The sequence below is a fragment of the Limanda limanda genome, chromosome 13 (assembly GCF_963576545.1).
Source record: "Limanda limanda chromosome 13, fLimLim1.1, whole genome shotgun sequence".
Classification (NCBI taxonomy): Eukaryota; Metazoa; Chordata; class Actinopteri; order Pleuronectiformes; family Pleuronectidae; genus Limanda; species Limanda limanda.
Window position 1 is genome coordinate 23659657 of NC_083648.1, and position 19413 is coordinate 23679069.

Below are 19413 nucleotides of genomic sequence, written 5' to 3' on the forward strand. Positions count from 1 at the left end.
AGTGCAACATAAAAGTTCGATTTTGATATCCTTTTATATGCAGTGTAGACCATGTGCTGACAACACTGCTCAATACTTTCAGCAGTTCAGATTGTCAGCACAGGGGGGTAGGAGTCTCCCACTAAACCCCAGCAGCCCTTCCATCAATATGTGACTGTGACTCTCATTCAAAGTAACAGGTTAGTTAGATATAAGGCCTGTGTGTGTTTCTGTATATATATATGTTTTTTTTATTTTGTTTACTCTTGTTGAGGGTTAAGGGCAGAGGATGTCACACTTGTAAAAGCCCTATGAGGCAAATTAGTTTTTTGTGAATATGGGCTATACAAATACATTTGATTGATTGATTGATTGATAACGTATTTCTTACTTTTCTAATTGATAAAAAGTAAAAATGAAAGAACAATTGCAATTTTGTGCAAAATGCCAAAAAGTTAATATTCAGACATTGCAGAAAAAGGCATAAAACTTGATTTTCTTGATTTTTTTTGAAAAACACAGTGTCATTACAGGCTTTATACCTGATGGAAAATAAAGCCCCTTCACTATGCATTATGTGACAGGGCTTTACCTTATGTCTCTTTTGTACTATATGGAGCAATCATTATTTCTGTTTAAAATAAATGAGGACTCTACAAGAATTGAAATGCACTTTGCTTTATTCTACAGTTACTTTGCAGACAAAGGAGACTACAGCACAGCAGATCTCAAAGCGTGTAGGTGGCCATCAGTGGGTTTCACTCCTCATCAAGCCCTTTCTGTGATGAAGAATGAAAAGAGAATAGACAAAGACACGGATTATACACAGAAGACAAACAAGGTCTCAATAAGTATAACCTAAGAGAATAAACCACAACTACATTTTGGAACTTGACTTTGTAGAATTGTAAAAAAATAAAAACAGTGTAGGATTAAATGCATTTGGAGAAAAGCTAAGATTATATCATGCATAAAAAAATGAATATAAAAGCTGAATAGCCAAGCTAATTTTCCGTGTTTCAAGTCAAAGACATTTGTTTTTGTTTGTTTGTCTAATTTGTTAATGAAAGAGATGATTATAAGTAGGGATGGGTATCGTTTGGTTTTTATCCGATACCGGTTCCTAACCGATACTTTTAAAACGATACCGGTGCCTAAACGGTGCCTGAACCGATACTTTTTTCAAAAAAGTGCACAAAACGATGCTTGGCTAAGAAAGGCTTTTTTAATTGCCAAATATATTAACTGTTTAAAGCAGATTATAAATATAAATATATACAAAACCCTTTATAACTTAAAACTATGAATAACATACGAACTGTTAACAAAAGTTTACACTATACTTAAATAAATAAAAATAAATACAAAACACACACACTCTGACTCGTGACTCTGACTTCAGTGCCTGAGCCAAATGAAGACTGAGGGTCGCTTTTCCATCACTCGGAGACCCCCGTTTCTCCGCGGCTGAGGCTGCCGCAGGGGGGCTTCGGCCCCCCGCCTTCGTCCCCCTAAACTGCGGACGCTTTTGTGAAACCTGTCTCGGCGTGGTCTTCGTTCCTCCCGCCCCGAGCCTTTCCAAGCCGACCCGGAGCCGGTCCCGGAGCACCGCCACGGAGGAAATGCGCCCGGCGGGGGGAGGGGGGGCCAGCTAGAGCCGGGGAGAGGGCTCACGAGGAGATACTCCCCCCCCCACACCTGCACGGAAGCCCGGACACACGCGGGAGCCCGGGGACAGACTCTTGTCCCCGCGCCCGGCGGCCCCGCGGGAGCCCGCCGCTTCCCGTGAAGGAAGGAGCGGAAGTGTGAGGAGGCGGGAGGAGCGGAGACCTCAGTCTTCGATTGGCTCAGGCACCGAAATGAGGCACCGAAATCTCCGTTGCATTTCGGTCCGGGTAGGTACCGGTTGTGTTGGAACCGGTTCCATATTGGAACCGGTTCTCGGTACCCAACCCTAATTATAAGTCTGCATTTTGTTTAAAAAGAGATTCATCTTTTAAATAGAATCTTGATAAAAATGCAGCTGTGTGTCCATGAGAGCTAATGATAGCCAATAATAATTGTAGACTCTTGTGGACAGCTCCCAAGGGGGTCATACTGTATATTAACAAAATCAAGAACATCGATCATTCAAAGCTTTGTATGGTATATTCATTTGGACCTATTATTTTGTTAACATTGATTTGATTGGATAAATATGCTGTTACTGCATTAGCAACTAAATCTGTCCTATCAAATTAGTAAAAATTGAAGGTGTCCTTGTGTCATTGGGCTAAGGGGGTCACCATGAATAATTCAAGGACATTTTCTTTGCATTAATTTCTCTCTTGGATCTTATCTGTCAGGTCACTCACAAAACACTAATGTTATCATGATGCCTCCCCTGTGAAAAAATATTATAGCCCCGCTAGCCTACTAGAGTAGACTAAAACAATTCATCCACACAACACCCATAATAAAATCGATTTGTACCAAGCCTGGTTTGATTTATTTACTCACAATAAAAAAGATGAATAGTTATATCATAACCTGTATATTGTATTTTAAAGGAGGCAGGATGGTTCTCTATATGTACAGTGTTGGATAGAGGAGCTTCTTACCTTTGAACCCACGTCGCGGCTCTTGACGCGCAGCTTGTTGACCTGTGACTCAGCGATATCAGCTCGCTCTTCCGCCTCATCCAGCTCATGCTGCAGTTTGCGGAACTTGGTCAGATGAGTGTTGGCCTGCTCCTCCTACAAGATTCAAGGAAAAAGAAGAGCACAACATTATACGTCTACAAGAGGTGATGGACTTCTGTTATCAACTCAAATGGTAAACAGCTACATATAGAAATAACAATATATAATTAAACAGCTTTGGTTTAAACAGCCACAGTAGAAGCTGAAATGTGTCCTATCAGAAATTCCTTGTGTATTCATAATCACTTTAGCATCTACAAATAGATTTATCAAAATATATATAAACAGGCTATGAACTGCAACGGTGATCCTGAGCACACAGGGTTAATGAGAGAGAACTTTTCCAGCGCACACTTACAGCCTCCTCAGAACATCTCTTGTAAGCTTTGACTTTCAGCTGCAGTTTGTCAACCAGATCCTGCAGCCGCGCAACATTCTTGCGGTCTTCCTCAGTCTAGATGAATCAAGGGAATAGGAGAAAGGAACATCACTACCATCCTAATTACAGTGCTTTACTATGTTGGTTTACATGTACTACTTTGTGACATGGGTAAAAAAAAACTGACCTGGTATGTGAGCTCCTTGATACGTCTTTCATATTTACGCATTCCCTTTACAGCTTCGCTGCTCTTTTTCTGCTCTGACTCCACCTCATTCTCCAGCTCCCTCACCTGAAAACATCAAAACATCGATTAGAAATTCATTGATTCACAAGTAGCTCAACTCAAAGCTGCAATACAGCTACTGTATATTCACCCAGAATTTAAATGTATAAAAGGAATCGATAGAGACACATTTGTACCCAGATATAAAACTGTGATAGCATTATAATGTTGTTCAAAATTTGCTGGATGTGCATTGCAGTGCTGTTGTTATAGCAATTATTTGAGTGCAGCAAATAGACTACCTTTCCATGAACATCTGTTCACCTGCTTTCTCATGCAATTATCCAGTCAACCAATTAAGTGACATCAGCCCAGTGCATACAATTTTGCAGATAAAGATCAGGACCTTCAGTAAATGTTCACATAAATACATAGTAACGAATACAAATTTAGTATCTAAGTGAATTTGGACTGTGACATGACTGTTAGTTTCAAACAAGCTGGTTTGTGTCTGAAGAGGCCCTGATAATCTCATACACAACCGACTTTTTCTAAGGATGGAGTCAGTAAATAAAAAATGGTCCAGTAGGTGGCACTTCTGTGGATAAAATCAAGCTGATGGGACAGGTCAGAGGAGAATGGACAACTGGAATGGTTTGAGCTTTTCAACTTTACAACTGTGGTGAACTGTTACGTGTGGCCAGGAGGTGGGGCTCTGTGTGAGAATGTGTGTGTGTTTGTGCCTCTCTCCACCTTTCTCTCTCTCTCCACGCAGCCAGTCCTCAGGTGAGACTCATCACCTCGTCAGCTGGAGCTGACTTAAGGAGGCTGTGAATTTCTTTCTCTCTCTCTATTCTTCCATGCAGGTGAACGGGTGAGGAGACCGAGGCTCCGTTTTCCCCCATGCCAGAAGTCCTTTTGAGCTTTTGTTATGTTGGTAGTTGGTTCGGGGGTTCCCGGTAGTCCTGTTTTCGGATAACCTTTTTCTTTCATTAGGTAGTGGGTTATTTAGGCAGACTTAGTTCGGGGGTGAACACTGACTTCGACGGCCGATGGCTGGCTCAGTGTTCCCCTCTCTTTTGTTTGTTTTGGCCGGGAACCTCCAACCCTTTTGGTTTGTTGCCTTTCTAAATATTTGTTTGTTTCAACCAATAAACATTTGTTATTATTTAGTGGCAACAGTTGTTTCTGATTCGTTTATTTGATGTGTTCCGGGCCTCACGAGCCATTTCTTATAGGTCCGTAACATATTTGGGGGCTCGTCCGAGATCACATGTTGGGTCTTCAGTGTTTCTGTTGATTCCAACTGTGAGTGCCGTGTCTATTGTGATAGGCCGTGTCTAGGTGATTTTGTGGTGTGACTTGGTCGTCACTGACAGAGTTTGTTGGCTTGGACTTCCTAGTGTGGTTGCCAGTGTTTTTTCGGCCGGCACGTTTGTGCACCATGGTTTTCTTTTTGGTGCTGCTGTGTTTTGCCCTCTTGGGTAGTATTTTTGAGGGAGTAGGTTGGTGAGCGGTCTGTTTTTTTTGTTTTTTTTCCTCTCGCCCTGGTCTGATCAGTGTGGCCAGTCTCGTCATGGCGTTTAGTGCTGAGGAGTTTGTTGCTCATCCGACGATGGAGCAGTTCTGTTCTTGCACTAAAGAGCAGTTAATTTCTCTGGCCAGTTTTCTTAAAGTTACGGTGACTAAGCAGATGAAGAAGCAGGCTATAAAAACTGAGCTGCTGTCTGTGTTGTATAAAGAGGGTCTTTTGAGTGAAGCGGTCATGAAGGGGGTGGAGTCACGGTCAGATGTGGATGAAGCGGCTCGTCTCAGGGGATTGGAGCTGCAGATTGAGTTGCACCGTCTGGATCTGAGGGAGAAGGAGCTGTTGGGTGAACTGGAGGTGCGGAAGCTGGAGGAAGAGACAAAGAGGCAGGTGCATCTGAAGGAGCTGGAGTTACAGCATGCACCTCCTTCTCCTCCCCCTCCTGCCGCCAGTGGTTTTGATATAGGTAGATGCATCCGTTTCGTTCCGTCTTTTAATGATAAAGATGTTGACAAATATTTCACCCTGTTTGAACGTGTAGCTGAGACCCTGGAGTGGCCTAGGCAGTTTTGGCCGTTGCTTTTACAATGTGTGTTCACGGGAAAGGCCCAGGATGCCTACGCGTCTTTGGAGTCTGGTATGAGCCTGAATTATGATCATGTCAAAGAGGCGGTGCTGAGGGCCTACGAGTTAGTGCCCGAGGCATATCGCCAGAGGTACCGTCGTCTCAAGAAGTCGTATGAGAAGACATACGTGGAGTTTGGTCATGAGAAGGGAGTGTTATTTGATCGTTGGTGTCGCTCTATTCTTCCATGCAGGTGAACGGGTGAGGAGACCGAGGCTCCGTTTTCCCCCATGCCAGAAGTCCTTTTGAGCTTTTGTTATGTTGGTAGTTGGTTCGGGGGTTCCCGGTAGTCCTGTTTTCGGATAACCTTTTTCTTTCATTTAGGTAGTGGGTTATTTAGGCAGACTTAGTTCGGGGGTGAACACTGACTTCGACGGCCGATGGCTGGCTCAGTGTTCCCCTCTCTTTTGTTTGTTTTGGCCGGGAACCTCCAACCCTTTTGGTTTGTTGCCTTTCTAAATATTTGTTTGTTTCAACCAATAAACATTTGTTATTATTTAGTGGCAACAGTTGTTTCTGATTCGTTTATTTGATGTGTTCCGGGCCTCACGAGCCATTTCTTATAGGTCCGTAACAGAACCTAATATAATCTTCAAACAGATCAAATCCAACCTTGAAATGGATGGTCTACAACAGCAGTGCTATGTCAGATCCCACTTCTGTCAGCCAATATGTTCAGGGGACACAAGCTCACTGGGCATCAATGGTGTGGGTAATATTTTACTATAGGTAGAGACCATTTATGGTTTGAATGTCATTGACTCTGATGATTGAAGTTGCCCCTGCTCGTCCAATTAAGGCCAAAGTTTACCCTCTTCTAATAGTTACTTCCAGCAGGATAATGATCCATGTCAATAAAATGAAAATATCAGAGAGTTCGGTTAACTTCAGTGACCTCGTGGGTCAAGTCTGGTGGATCGACCCAACAAACCCTGACATGCGCATCACTAGAATCTCTCTACTTCTCTGATGTGGTGTTTAATTGATTGACAATAAAATGGGAAAGGGGGATGGGAAAGACCCACCCAAAGTCCTCTGGAAGTGTGTTAACCCTAACCAAACAGGTGTAATTATGGAAATGTGTGGTAAGTATGTCCTTGAAAATTACTCTTACCCTGGCCTCGAGCTTCTGCATTTGCTTCTTGCCTCCCTTCATGGCGATCTGTTCAGCTTCATCCAGACGGTGCTGCAGGTCTTTGATGGTTTGCTCCATGTTCTTCTTCATACGCTCCAGGTGAGAGCTGGTGTCCTGCTCTTTCTTCAGCTCCTCTGCCATCATGGCTGCATCAGTAATGGCCTTCTTGGCCTTTTCCTCTGCATTTCTACACTCCTGCACTGCTTCCTCCACTTCAGTTTGAAGCTGGGAAGTATCGGCCTCCAGCTTCTTCTTCTGGTTTATCAGGCCAGTGTTCTATATATATTTGAAATATGAGAAAAAGTCCATAACAACACTTTAGAAACAGTTATACTTTATTGGGTTTAATACATTTAAAGAAATCAGGGAATCAATTCAAATAAGTGCAATAAATTAAGTCTTACCTGTGAGTGCAGTAGCTGCACCCTCTCACTAACATCCAGCAGCTCTTGCTCAGCGAGTTTACGGCTTCTCTCAGTTTGCTCCAGTGCAGCCCTGAGTTCCTCCAGTTCAGCCTGAAGCAGGTTGTTTCGTCTCTCAACAATGGCAATGTTCTCTTTAAGATCATCATTGGCCCGAAGAGACTCGTTCAGCTGAATTTGGCAATCCTAAATATGATGACATCAATTACATTAAGGTTACATCAAGTTTGAATTTGAAATATCTTAAGAAATGTAACCTTTTCTTCCCTAGTTTACCTTCAAATGTGCATGCACAGATTTGAGTTGTTTCTGGGCCTCAGCTGCCTGCCTGTTGGCCTGGCTGAGCTGGATCTCCATCTCATTGAGGTCTCCCTCCATCTTCTTCTTCAGACGCATGGCCTCATTCCTGCTGCGACACTCAGCTTCAAGAGAGCTCTGCAGGGTGTCAATGGTCCTCTGCAGGTTCCTCTTGCTCTGTTCCATCTCCTCGTCTTTCTCAGCTAGTTTGCGTTCGATCTCGGCTTTAATTTGATTGAACTCTAACTGGGCTCTGAGAATCTTACCCTCCTCATGCTCAAGGGAGGCCTGGTGGACAGGGGGGTGTAGGTTAACAAAGCAGCAGACAGTTGAACTGTAAAATGTATTACTAAATGAAGAAGTCCTGTACCTCAGCTTCCTCGAGAGCAGACTGGATCTCATTCTTCTCCTGTTCCAATTGTTTCCGCAATTTCTCCAATTCGTGGATGGTCTTACCACCCTCACCAAGTTGCTCAGTGAGGTCGGATATCTCCTCTGTGGGATGTAAGACAGTTTGGTTAAGATGGCTTTACAATAAATCTGCCTACTAATTCAAAAAATGCCTTTCTGTTGGCCTGTTTGTCTGTCTTTATGTTGAACACACACCCTCTGAACTGTTCATCTAATCAACTTCACACTCGGCCTTGCTGGAGGAAGTGCAGTGCTGACTTTGGTGCAATTTCTCAATAGACATGTTATGTAATGCAAATGTAATGTATGACAAAATAGTAAAAAGTAAATTATTTCAATTGACATATATGACCCACACGTGAACAGTAATGCAGCTGATTCGCAACAGGAACTGCACTACTTCCATAAACCTGAACAACAGTCCTAGAAGTAGATATTTTACCCTGCAGGTTTTTGTTCTCTCTCTTCAGCGTCTCCAGATGATCAATCGACTCCTCATAGGAGTTCTTCAGTTTGAAGAGCTCAGTGCTCAGACCCCGGGCTTCTTTCTGAGAGCTCTCCAGTTCACATTGAGACTCCTCATACTTCTGCTTCCATTCAGACAGGACCTTGAGTAAATAGAAAGACCATCAGTAAATTCACATGTCCCATATTAATGGAGTAGATGATTGGAAATGCTTTCATGACAGACCTGAGCTTTGTATAGTACAGTTGTTGGTTAAAGACCTAAATTGTTTTTTTATTTTTAAAAGCAAATTTTCATAGCAGAAGAAGTCAGTTGAATGACGCATGGGAAGTCTTTGCTGGGCAGCTTCAAAATATGTGTGTGTGAATGTAAAATAGAGCACAACCAGAAATTGGCAGGTAAAAAGGTCACAATCAATCAATTTACCAGTCCAAAGGTTTGGAGGCTACAGCACCAATTATTCATTTTGGGACTTACAAATGCCTATAGCGCTTTACCTTGTCAAAGTTTCTTTGCTTCTTGTCCAGAGCAGCAGCAGCAGCATTAGACCTCTCCACATCCACCATGAGATCTTCAATCTCATTCTGCAGTCTGTGCTTGGTCTTCTCCAGAGAGGAACATTTAGCATTCACTGCTTCAACAGCCTCCTCAGCATCCTGCAGACGCTGAGCCAGCTTTTTCCTTAAGAAATCCATCATGCAAAATCATTTAATGTACCTGCAGTGGTGACTGTTTGACAGCTTAATTGTTATAAATTCTACCACTTTTACTGGCTGCTCAGTCATCTAACAGACAAACTTTTTGTTCGTCTTATATTTTAGTAGGAAAATAACACAAACAAAAAGCTGACCTGCTAGACGAAGTAAAAAGTATTTTAAGGAATTGCAGGTTAATTTATGAGTTTGTATCTTAAACTGTCTTACTTGGCCTCCTCCAGCTCCTCGGTCCTCTGGATGGCATCCGTTTCGTACTTAGTTCTCCACTGAGCTACCTCAGAGTTGGCCTTGGACATGCCGCGCTGCAGTTCAGCCTTGGCCTCCTGCTCCTCCTCATACTGCTCCCTCAGCAGGTCACAGTCATGACGGGAGGACTGCACTGCATGGGCCAGAGCGCTCTTTGCCTGTTGAAACAAAATCAAATGAAGGAGTTACGCTGTGATATAAATCAAATAGAAATGCCTGTTCAATGCGTGAAATGAAATTTTATTTCACCTTGGTCTCCTCTTCCAGTTGTCTCTTTAAATCTTCAACCTGTTGAGTGTAAGACATTTTTCCTCTTGTCAGCTGAGACACCAGGGAATCCTTCTCCTCCAGTTGCCTTAAGAGTTCACCTAGTATTTTGGAAAATGCATAATGTTATTGTCCCAGAAACCCTTCTTTTAAGTTTTGATAAAGAATGTATCAGTTATTAAAATATTACAAATTTAAATTGTAGTCAATCATCCATAAGTACCATTTTCGGTTTGGAGCTTAGCTTTTTGCAGATTGAAATCATTGATCCAGCGTTGAGCTTCTTCAAACTTGCACTTGTATTCATTCATCTGATCCTCCATTGTCCTGCTGGTCTTCTCTAGGTTTGTCTAAGATTAAATAATCACATCAAGAAGGGATGATAAAAAGACACCGCACACTATATCTCTAAATTACTTTTCAACGTATCTAACCTTTGTCTTCACAATATGTTCCATATTGGACACCACGTCATCCAGCTCCAGTCTGAGCTCACTCTTCTCCTTCTCCAGTTTCTGCTTGACTCTCTGCAGGTTGTCTATCTGCTCTCCCAGGTCAGCAACACTGTCAGCTTGTTTCTTCCTGAGTGATGCAGCGGTGGCTTCATGATGCAGAGTGGCCTCTTCAAGGTCTCTGCGCAGTTTCAGGAACTCAGCCTCCCTCTTCTTGTTCATCTCAATCTGGACAGATGTGGCTCCACCGGCCTCCTCCAGCCTCTCACTGATCTCCTCCAGCTCTCTGGCCAATTCTGCTCTCTGCTTCTCCACCTTGGCTCGGGCAGCTCGCTCTGCCTCAAGTTCTTCCTCTAGCTCTTCAATACGAGCCTGATGAGCCAGAATAATATCACTCTTTTAGTCACTTTTATTGTTGAGTCTATCGTGGACAATAACATGTAAGTAATACATTACCTGAAGCTCTTTCAATTTCTTTTGAAGCTGAATAGCAATGGCCTGCTCGTCCTCTATTCTATTACTCAGCTGGCTGAGTTCAAAATCTTTCCTGTGGTTGAATTTTAAATATTAAAAGTTAGAACAATTGTATATCGATATCAATATGACTGTATTCTTATTGCACATACAACCATTGGAAATACAAGTATTAACAGAATAATTACTTTTTCATATGTTCTTCAAGTTGCTGCTTGTCATTCTCCAGGTCCATTAGGCTCTCCTGGGTCAACTTCAAGTCTCCCTCCAGCTTACGCTTTGCTCTCTCAAGATCCATTCGTACTTTCTTCTCTTGTTCAAGAGAACCTTCGAGCTGGATTGTAACATTAGATAAGGTCACATTTCTCCTCGACATGCATTGGACACTGAATGATCTTTCTTAACACTCTAAAAGGGAAAGGACAAAATGTTTTTAAATTCTTACATCATCCACTTGCTGCTCCAGCTTGGCCTTGGCCTTGGTCAGAGAGTTGACTTTGTCCTCTTCACTCTGCAGGTCATCCAGTGTTTGCTGATGAGCCTCCTGTAAGGCTTTCTTTTCCTTGGTCAGCTTGGCAATGATCTCATCCAGAGCTGCCATCTCCTCAACCAGGTTCTTCACCTATAACCAGTAGACATTTTCGTCAAGGACTTCATCACAGACCAAATTTGGGAGACAGAGTCATTTAATTGTTATTAGTGTTTGTGGTACCTTGTTCTCAGTGGCATGCTTCTCTTTCTCCACTTTTGCCAGAGTTAACTCTAAGTCATCAATGTCTTTCTTTAACTCGGAGCACTCGTCCTCCAGCTTCCTCTTTTTGGCCGTCAGTTCAGCGTTCATCTCTTCCTCGTCCTCCAGCCTCTCTGTCAGCTCTTTAGCTTTTGCTTCCATCTGGATTTTGTGTTTGATCAGCCCCTCGCATCTTTCTTCAGCATCTGCAAGATTATCTTGCTCCTGAAATGAAAGTGTTAAGCTGACAAGTTATAAACAAATGATGAGTTCCAAGACAGATGGTCGATGCTAATGTGCAGTTAAATGGTGACATTTAATCATCAGAAATCCTGTGATTAGACTTACAGACTGGACATTTAGCTGAAGGTCATTCTTCTCTTGGAGAAGGGAAACCATTTTCTCCTCCAGTTCCTTCCTACGAGTTTCAGACTTGGCATAAGCCTCTTTCAGCTTCAGGAATTCTTCCTTCATATTGGCCATCTCCTTTTCTGCCTCAGCAGATCTCAACAGAGGTTTAATTTTGAAGAACAGCTTCATCCAGGGCCAATTCTTGACCCCCATGAAGGATCGGACATTCCACTGGATCACCAATAGAGCATCTCTGTCCAAGATCAAGCAAAGTCATTACTACCAATTAATACAAAACACAAATATTCATCATGAATAAGTATTACAATTAGCTTGGGGTTTAGTTATTTTAAATGCAATATTCCTCTGACCTCCTTTCATAAATCTTTTGAAATTCCTGTCTTGCCAGCAGACCTCTTGCTCTAGATTGGATACCAGTGATAATGAGTGACAAACGGTCATCCCTCATCTCCTCCAGTGTCCCCAGAAGACCAGCCTTGAAGAACACCTAAAAGAAAAGTATGTATAATCAGATGATGCTACTGGCTTTGTCTGGTGTGACCGGTATCTAAGAATGATGAATATTGCTGTGTAATTGTTGGTTTAGTTGGTTTTGTGACTTGATGAGTGTTTTCTGTTGACTGTTATAGTTGCCTCCCTGTAATGTTGGGCATAGGTAAGACTATGTAACATAGAGTATATGCTTTGGTTTTTCCTTTTTTGATTACCTTGGTGTGTCCAAACTTGTATTGATTATGATCTAGATCCAAAGACCCAAGGAGTTTCTCGGCTCCCTTCCTGCTGTCAATGAACTGCCCCTCAGGAATGGCAGCAGGGTTCAGGATACGGTATCTAGACAATCAGAAAATGCTTTAATTTGTATCTTGTTTTCTAATTACACGGGGGGGGGGGGGACAAATGAGGTAATACCTCTGTTTGAAATCTCCATAGAGGATCCTGTTGGGGAAACCCTTTCTGCAGATTCTGATTCCTTCCAGAACACCGTTACAGCGCAGCTGGTGCATCACCAGCGGGTTCTCCATGGCCCCAGGAGTCTTGGTCTCATTGGGGATGAGGCAGCGTACAAAGTGGGGGTGAGTAGACCTCAAGTTGGTCATCAACTTGTTCAGGTTCTCCTGTGGTGGTGATCAAAAGTTCAAAGGTTTTATGTACAATAATCAATGTTAAACTGAGCTTCTGTCACTGATTGCCACACACAGGACATATTCTATTCATTTTTCTTTACTAACCCTGTGCAAGCAAGACACAGTTTGGAAGGATGAACCCTTCTTCTTGCTTCCTCCTCCTTTGCCCCCTTTTCCACCTTCCGCTAATAAACCATTAGAATACACAATCTCATTAGATTATATGAACTGACACAGGAACAAATACATTTTAATGAAGCTTGTTTTTTTCACAAAGAAACAATATTTAAAATGTAGCCTTTTCCAGTGCAGGTTAATACAGTACATTTATTTCTTCCTACCTGAATCAACTCCTGTATAATTTGCAAAAAGGACCGGAAGCAGCTTGAGATTGGACTTCTGGTACAATCCAACAACAGTCTCGTTCAGAGGATCCTTGTTCTTCACCAGCCAGTTGGTGATATTATAATCAACAGTTCCAGCATAGTGCATCAGGGCAAAATGAGCCTCTGGTTTCCCTTTGGCAACTCTGGGCTTCTGGAAGTTGGCAGATTTCCCCAGATGGTTGTCATAGAGCTTAGCTTTGAAGGTGGCATCAGAAGCTTTAGGGAACATGCACTCCTCTTCAAGGATGGACATGATTCCCATGGGCTGAGGGGACAAATATGAGTTGTTTGAATGAACACATTATTTATACTTTTTTTTTGTATCCATGTCTGTACACTAATATCCCCGGTGTCTCACCTTTTCAATGAGGTCGATACAGGCCTGCAAATCCATACCAAAATCAATGAAAGTCCATTCAATGCCCTCTTTCTTGTACTCTTCCTGCTCCAGCACAAACATGTGGTGGTTGAAAAACTGTTGCAGTTTTTCATTGGTGAAGTTGATGCACATCTGCTCAAACGTGTTGTACTGTAATGACGAAAATATATCATTTAGTCACACTCAATTTAATTTTCATTCCATTGCTACTTATATTAAATGAAAAAACATATTATATTGTGCCTTTAGAAAATAGGTTCTATACACATATTATAAAAATAAGCTTACATCGAAGATTTCAAATCCAGCTATGTCCAATACACCAATGAAGTACTGACGAGGCTGCCTGGTGTCCAAGGAATGGTTGATCCTCACCACCATCCACAGAAACATCTTTTCATACACTGACTTAGACAATGCACCGATAGAATAGTTCACCTACAAGAGAGATTTTACAAAATACAATTTAAATTAGTGTTGTTCAATAAATGTTGTCTCCTTCATCTATCACAATTCTGCCGACATCTTACACTAGATCCAGCGATTCATTCCTACCTGCTGGACATTTTGTCCCTTGGTGACCCACTCATTTCCAACTTTGACTCTCGGGTGACAGAGGCCTTTGATGAGGTCAGCAGAGTTCAGGCCCATCAGATATGCAACTTTGTCAGCATCTGAGAAAAAAAGTTAACTATTAAATCCTGAAATGTTGCATATCCAATTTATTATCTTTCAGGGATGCAGAAAGCTTCACTGACCCTCAGTGCCATCAGCCTCTGCCTGCTCTTCACGCTGCTTGTTCTTGAACTTCATGTTACCATGGTGCATGATAGCCCCAGTCAGCTTATAAATTCCATTCTTCTCTTCTTGAGTGAAGCCCAGCACATCAAAGGCATCCTTAATAAAAAGCAGGGGGTATTATATTAATATCTCTTGAATGAGCAATGAATATCTTGCATTGTATCAGGGTATGCAGTGGACTGACAAGAGATATGTGGGGGATAAGATAGTATGTGCTCGCTGAGCCACCTTGATCACACCCACATTCAACCATATTGTCATCAGACATCTAATCCTGTCTATTAAAGTCTTCTCTTGCTCTCATGTAGCACTATCAAGGACATAAGGATTCATAATGTCATACCAAACAGATGCCCATGTAGAACACCAGGGCAACATCAATAGTTTTTTTTTTTTACAACTGTCAATCACAAACGATAGGATACTGGAGCATACTCACATCAGTGGCCATCAACTCATCTGCATCGTTTATCGAGGCTACAGTCGTTTCTCCTTGGGAGATGAAGCCGTAGTCATAGGGGTTGTTGGTGATGAGCAACATCTCTGAAAGGCAAAACAGAAAGCTGAGTCCAACCTTACAGAAACCTTGAGTGTTAGCTGGTACAGGTCCAAAGATCAGTTTTTTTCATTTACCGAGCAGCTCAGGTTTCTTCTGAGACAGAATCTGATAGAAGATGTGATAGTCTCTCTCAGCCTTAAGCTGAAAGGTGACACGGGACTTTTCCAGCAGATCTGTGAAACATCATTTCATTTTGTAACTGAGTGTCCAGGTGATCACTATCATTATGAGAGCAAACCAGAGGAAAATGTAAAAATATGTAATACTCACATGTCTCAATATCAGCTGAGGCCAGCTTTCCACTGGCAGCAAAGTGAATTCGGATAAATTTGCCCTGGAATTTATGACGGAAATAAAAGTTAGAATAGAAGAGGCACAATGTTTTCCTATTTCATTACAATAGAGACAGAAACTTACAAATCTGGAAGAGTTGTCATTTCTGATAGTCTTGGCATTACCAAAGGCCTCTAAAGCTGGATTAGCCTGGATGATTTGATCTTCCAGAGTACCCTAATAGGGGAGAGGAGAGGAATATTTGTTAAAATACATGAAACACTTTAGAAAATGATGTAGTATACTATTAAAGGTGCTATATGTACATTCTTTCTTATGCCAAAAATGATTTCTTGCAAGTGGGAGTGATAGTTGCTAAGAGTGGCTTTGATGGTTGCCAAGAGCTTTGAGCCATCTCAGCATTTACAATACAAGAGGTTATTGTACAACTTTTGAGCAACACTACTTCTGCTCAACAGTTAGCGTGCTAACGAAAACGGATGATAACATGGGATAGAACTAGAATTGAAAAAACAATCCAGTTTGATGGTGAAATGGCAACAGTTCTGCTTGATCAGTGAGTAGTTAACTCCACAGCTCAACAGAGGAAGCAGCTTGACAGAATTGTTTGCACCACCTCAAAAATTATCAATTGCAAACTCAACCCCATCTCTGACTTATTCTATATGAAACTTGCATTCAGCGCAGAAGTCTAAAAATACTACGAGACTCTACGTACCCTGCCAACCCCCTATGAATAAACTCTTCCCTCAGTGAAAAGACTCAGGGCCTTCAAAACTAAGACTTCTCATCTCTTCAACAGCATTTACTGCAGAACCATCAAATCACTAAATGGCTCCTCAATACTGAATCAGCACTTTACAAACGCAAAGCAATAACTACCACCGAATTTGATTGTTTTGCATATTTAAGTGTATTTTTTGCACTGTTTTTTTGCATTATTTTTATTCTGTATTTTACATCCACACATGTATATTGTCTTTTTATGTGTTTTGTTTCTTTTCTTTTTTTATTCTGTGAGAGTTGTGTGGCAATAAAGAATTGAATCTTGTATCCTGACTCTTGTAAACGCGGACATTGGCTATGTGGTGATAGCAAGAACATACATACAGCACCTTTAAATGTTCTATTTTCTGTAAATTCAAAATAAAAACCTTTTTTTCAGAGCCGGCGTCTTTCTTTCCACCTGCAGCTGCAATGCTGGCAAAGTACTGAATGACTCTCTTGGTGTTAACAGTCTTCCCAGCACCAGATTCTCCACTGGAGAAACAAATTTAGTTGTTTCATATAAATTACATATGGGAAGCAAAATTCATATTGGAACCATCAAGTTGAAGTTTCGTTAATCAACAAAAATGCAGATAAGTTACAAGTTACTAAATACTAATACATTGCTTTTATCAGCAGAAATGGACTTTTCTTTGTTATTCATAGCTGATCCAACTGTTATTATTCATTGTCAAATGAATAACAAATATTTCATGAAAGCTTCAGGATGCTATCACACAGTAGTATAAAATTCTCAACTGTGGTTTCACAAAGTCATGAAAACAAAACTCACGTGATGAGAATTGACTGATTTTCTCTGTCTGAAAGGGAGAAGATAGAACAACTTAGATTCTAGAATTTCTTACCATTTTCTTCCACTTCAAATGTCTTTGTCTGAACGCATGATAGCTGAAGGTACTTTACCAGTGAGCATGTACTGGTAGGCATTATCAGAGATGGAGAATATATGAGGGGGAGCTTCAGCCCTCTTCTTTCCTCTGTAGGCAGCAACCACGTCTTGGTTGTAGACTGGCAGCGCCTTGTAGGGGTTGACAGTCACACAGAACAGCCCAGAGTAGGTCTATGAGAATAAAAGAGAGAGAGAGAGAGATTCCGTTAATGATACAAGACTGAAGTTGTATACACTAGATAAGGGATAAACTCTATACCCATTCAATGTTGTTTTTAAAGCTTCCAACTCACATAGATCATCCATGCTGCGTAACGCTCTTTGAGGTTGAACAGCACAGCGGGCTCATGGAGGAAGGTGAACATCGCCATGTCTTCAATTTTATCGAACTTCGGCGGATTCTGAGGGTGAACATCGCACTCGTTCACAGTGACAGTCTGCAAAAAGAGAGACAATCAGTATTAAGACACTTAGGAAGTGTGTCTTAATGTAGTGCTCGTCATGAAGTGCCTCTGGCTTCTGTTGTTTCTCTGCCACATTACATTGTGTCTTAATAAGAGAACCTGTTACATCCAGGGCAGCTGATGAGTTTACTGACCTTCCCGTTCGCAGTCTGAGCAGTGACTTTGTCACCCTCACGACTGGTGACGGAAGCCTTCACATACTCCTCATCAGTATCAGGAACAAAGCACTCTTTCTTCATGTCGAAGGGACGAGTCTGGGCCTCTAGACGCTCCCTGTCTGATTTCCTCAGGAATGGAGCTGCTGCCCCAAACTCTCTCATCACAGCATCCCCCATTTTTCACTTTGTCTACAGGAAAATAATGACACTTACAGCTGTAGCATAAAAAGGCATTAATTGTATGATTTACATGTCGCCATAGAGCACCACATATTATTGTTCATTTATGATATAACCTTGTTGTGTTTGATCTATTTTTCAACTTCATAAAATTAACTGTATTTAAATCAAACCCATTTTCATTTTAAAGATTCTCTTACCTTACAAATGCCGACTGAGAGTACTGATGTGTAAGGGTCCTGAGGGCAAAAAAAGGAATCTGATGAGACCAGAGGTTTACCATGAGAGTACGATAGTTGATCTGTGAGCCATTGTTCTCTCAACTTACCTTTAGATAGAATGGTGACCTATGGGGTTTCACCACGAGTTGTCTTTATAGACAAAGACCCACTGCCAAATATGGAGGGGCATTTCAGGGTCCAGGAATGTTATTGTGTCTGAGTTGGGTTAGGGGTTCAAGAAGGGAGGGGGTTAATGAGTGGCAGAGAGTAATATAGAAATCAGCGGGTTAATGTCTTATCAGTGACAGGACTGGTCTCCTGACGAGGCCATATTAGGAGTTCCATGCAGTGCTGTGATTAATCATAGGTATCCTCAAGCAGCCAGAGGACCACAATGGAACCTTTAAATAGACCAAGGGAGGAACTCCTTTCTCCACATCCCTCAAGTGAGCTCCTGATAAAGAAACCACATGTTGTTCGACAAAAGCAAGAGAAGCATCCTAAAATAAATATTTTGTAAATTTGATGTTCAGCATATTTATACCTTTACTTTTACTTTACATTTACCTCTTACCTTTCACTGAAAGGGTTTTTGTATTTTTTTTATTCTCAGGTGGCAGGTCAGTCAAACATGATTCACAATTACTAATGTAGTAGACAATTAAAATGTGTGTGTGTGTGTGGGGGGGGGGATTAAACAACCATTTTAACACTGTAAACAAAGAAAACATACTTTAAATTTGTCTTCTATAATTCAATAATTTGAACTTTTATAACATATAACTGTGCAGCAGGAAACTACAACAAACTCATTGTTAATGAACTATACAATATAGATTGAAGCCATAGTGAAAATAGCTCAATTTGGGGTTTATAAATCAGTTTCGTTTTGCCTCATTGCTAAAAAATATATATACTCATGTGCTAACAGATGGTTTAATGTTAAGTTATGATGATCTAAAGGATAATTCACATTCTGTGGATGGTTTACCATCTTACCAAGCATTCCATAACTGTAAACTGCTTGTATTGTTATCTAAACACAAAGGAAGGCAAGGAAATGTCTGGGGAGATATTTTAGAGAGGTATGTGATTCATGTATAGGTCAGAATTTCCCAGAGGGCTCAGACACAGTGAGGTCTTAGCAACAAACTGCTCTTGGTTATCATAGAGTGGACTTTGCAGTAACCTAAACAGCCATCAGATACCAAGTGGGGTGGTCTAAATAAAGAACATTAGTCTGTGAGATTATCCAGGCGACAAGTGCGAGGCAGCACAGACCGAGGTCTGCCACAGGTGACATGCTTGAGATTCACTGAAAGGGTGTAATGATGACACACAATAGACGGCTGTGCCACCATGGTATAATCCAATGTGATGCCAAGGTCACTATGGAAGCCTTCTCCCATTATCAGGCAGCGACTAGCAAAAGCTGGCCCCTCAGTTACAGTGCTGTTGACATGGCATTGTGTCTTTGATGACAAAGATAACTGTGTGAAATTCCTGCTGAGAAGCCTGCACTGATTGAGGAGAAGAGCCGCAAGGGCCTTTTTTCTTTTCTGCAGCAGGGTCAGCTGTTGCAGATGATGGCCGGCCTCACGCTGCATTCTGTGTGATATAAAGTTACTCAGAACGAGGGGTCTATTCCACTGACCATCATGTTTGAATGTTCCATGTTAAAAGTGCCCTGCTATGTGAAGTCTGTGGCTGCTCAGCCGACGGATGAGGTTAAAATTCTCTCGCTCAAAAAGTAAATATGATCT

At 41.6% G+C, this 19413-nt stretch overlaps 1 protein-coding gene across 2 annotated transcripts; it reads right to left on the bottom strand.

Moving 5' to 3' along the window:
* Positions 1 to 737: 737 nt before the first annotated feature.
* On the bottom strand, positions 738 to 17426 carry LOC133018499 (myosin-7). Of its 2 annotated transcripts, none has more exons than XM_061084870.1 (37): positions 17226 to 17426; positions 16921 to 17064; positions 16642 to 16798; positions 16511 to 16538; positions 16104 to 16209; positions 15073 to 15165; positions 14926 to 14989; positions 14730 to 14828; positions 14536 to 14639; positions 14054 to 14192; positions 13851 to 13969; positions 13584 to 13733; positions 13275 to 13445; positions 12872 to 13181; positions 12636 to 12709; positions 12316 to 12521; positions 12114 to 12237; positions 11757 to 11893; positions 11383 to 11638; positions 11017 to 11259; positions 10750 to 10926; positions 10493 to 10638; positions 10287 to 10377; positions 9813 to 10202; positions 9602 to 9728; positions 9361 to 9479; positions 9073 to 9269; positions 8647 to 8830; positions 8126 to 8291; positions 7643 to 7767; positions 7252 to 7560; positions 6958 to 7161; positions 6533 to 6829; positions 3227 to 3331; positions 3019 to 3114; positions 2580 to 2714; positions 738 to 758 (listed from the first exon to the last, which is right to left on the bottom strand). In XM_061084870.1, the coding sequence occupies exons 1-37, from the start codon at positions 17424 to 17426 to the stop codon at positions 738 to 740; spliced, it is 5814 nt and encodes a 1937-aa protein (XP_060940853.1). The 2 variants fall into 2 exon arrangements, with proteins under 2 accessions (XP_060940853.1, XP_060940852.1); XM_061084869.1 differs by having other exon boundaries at positions 12636 to 12715.
* Positions 17427 to 19413: the final 1987 nt, after the last annotated feature.

Coding starts and splice junctions, on each gene's coding strand:
- LOC133018499 (XM_061084869.1), bottom strand. CDS start 17,426: ATGGGGGATGCTGTGATGAGAGAGTTTGGGGCAGCAGCTCCATTCCTG. Junction 13,446..13,583: donor CTGGATTTGAAATCTTCGAT/GTAAGCTTATTT, acceptor TCGTCATTACAG/TACAACACGTTTGAGCAGAT. Junction 12,716..12,871: donor TTATACAGGAGTTGATTCAG/GTAGGAAGAAAT, acceptor ATGGTTTATTAG/CGGAAGGTGGAAAAGGGGGC.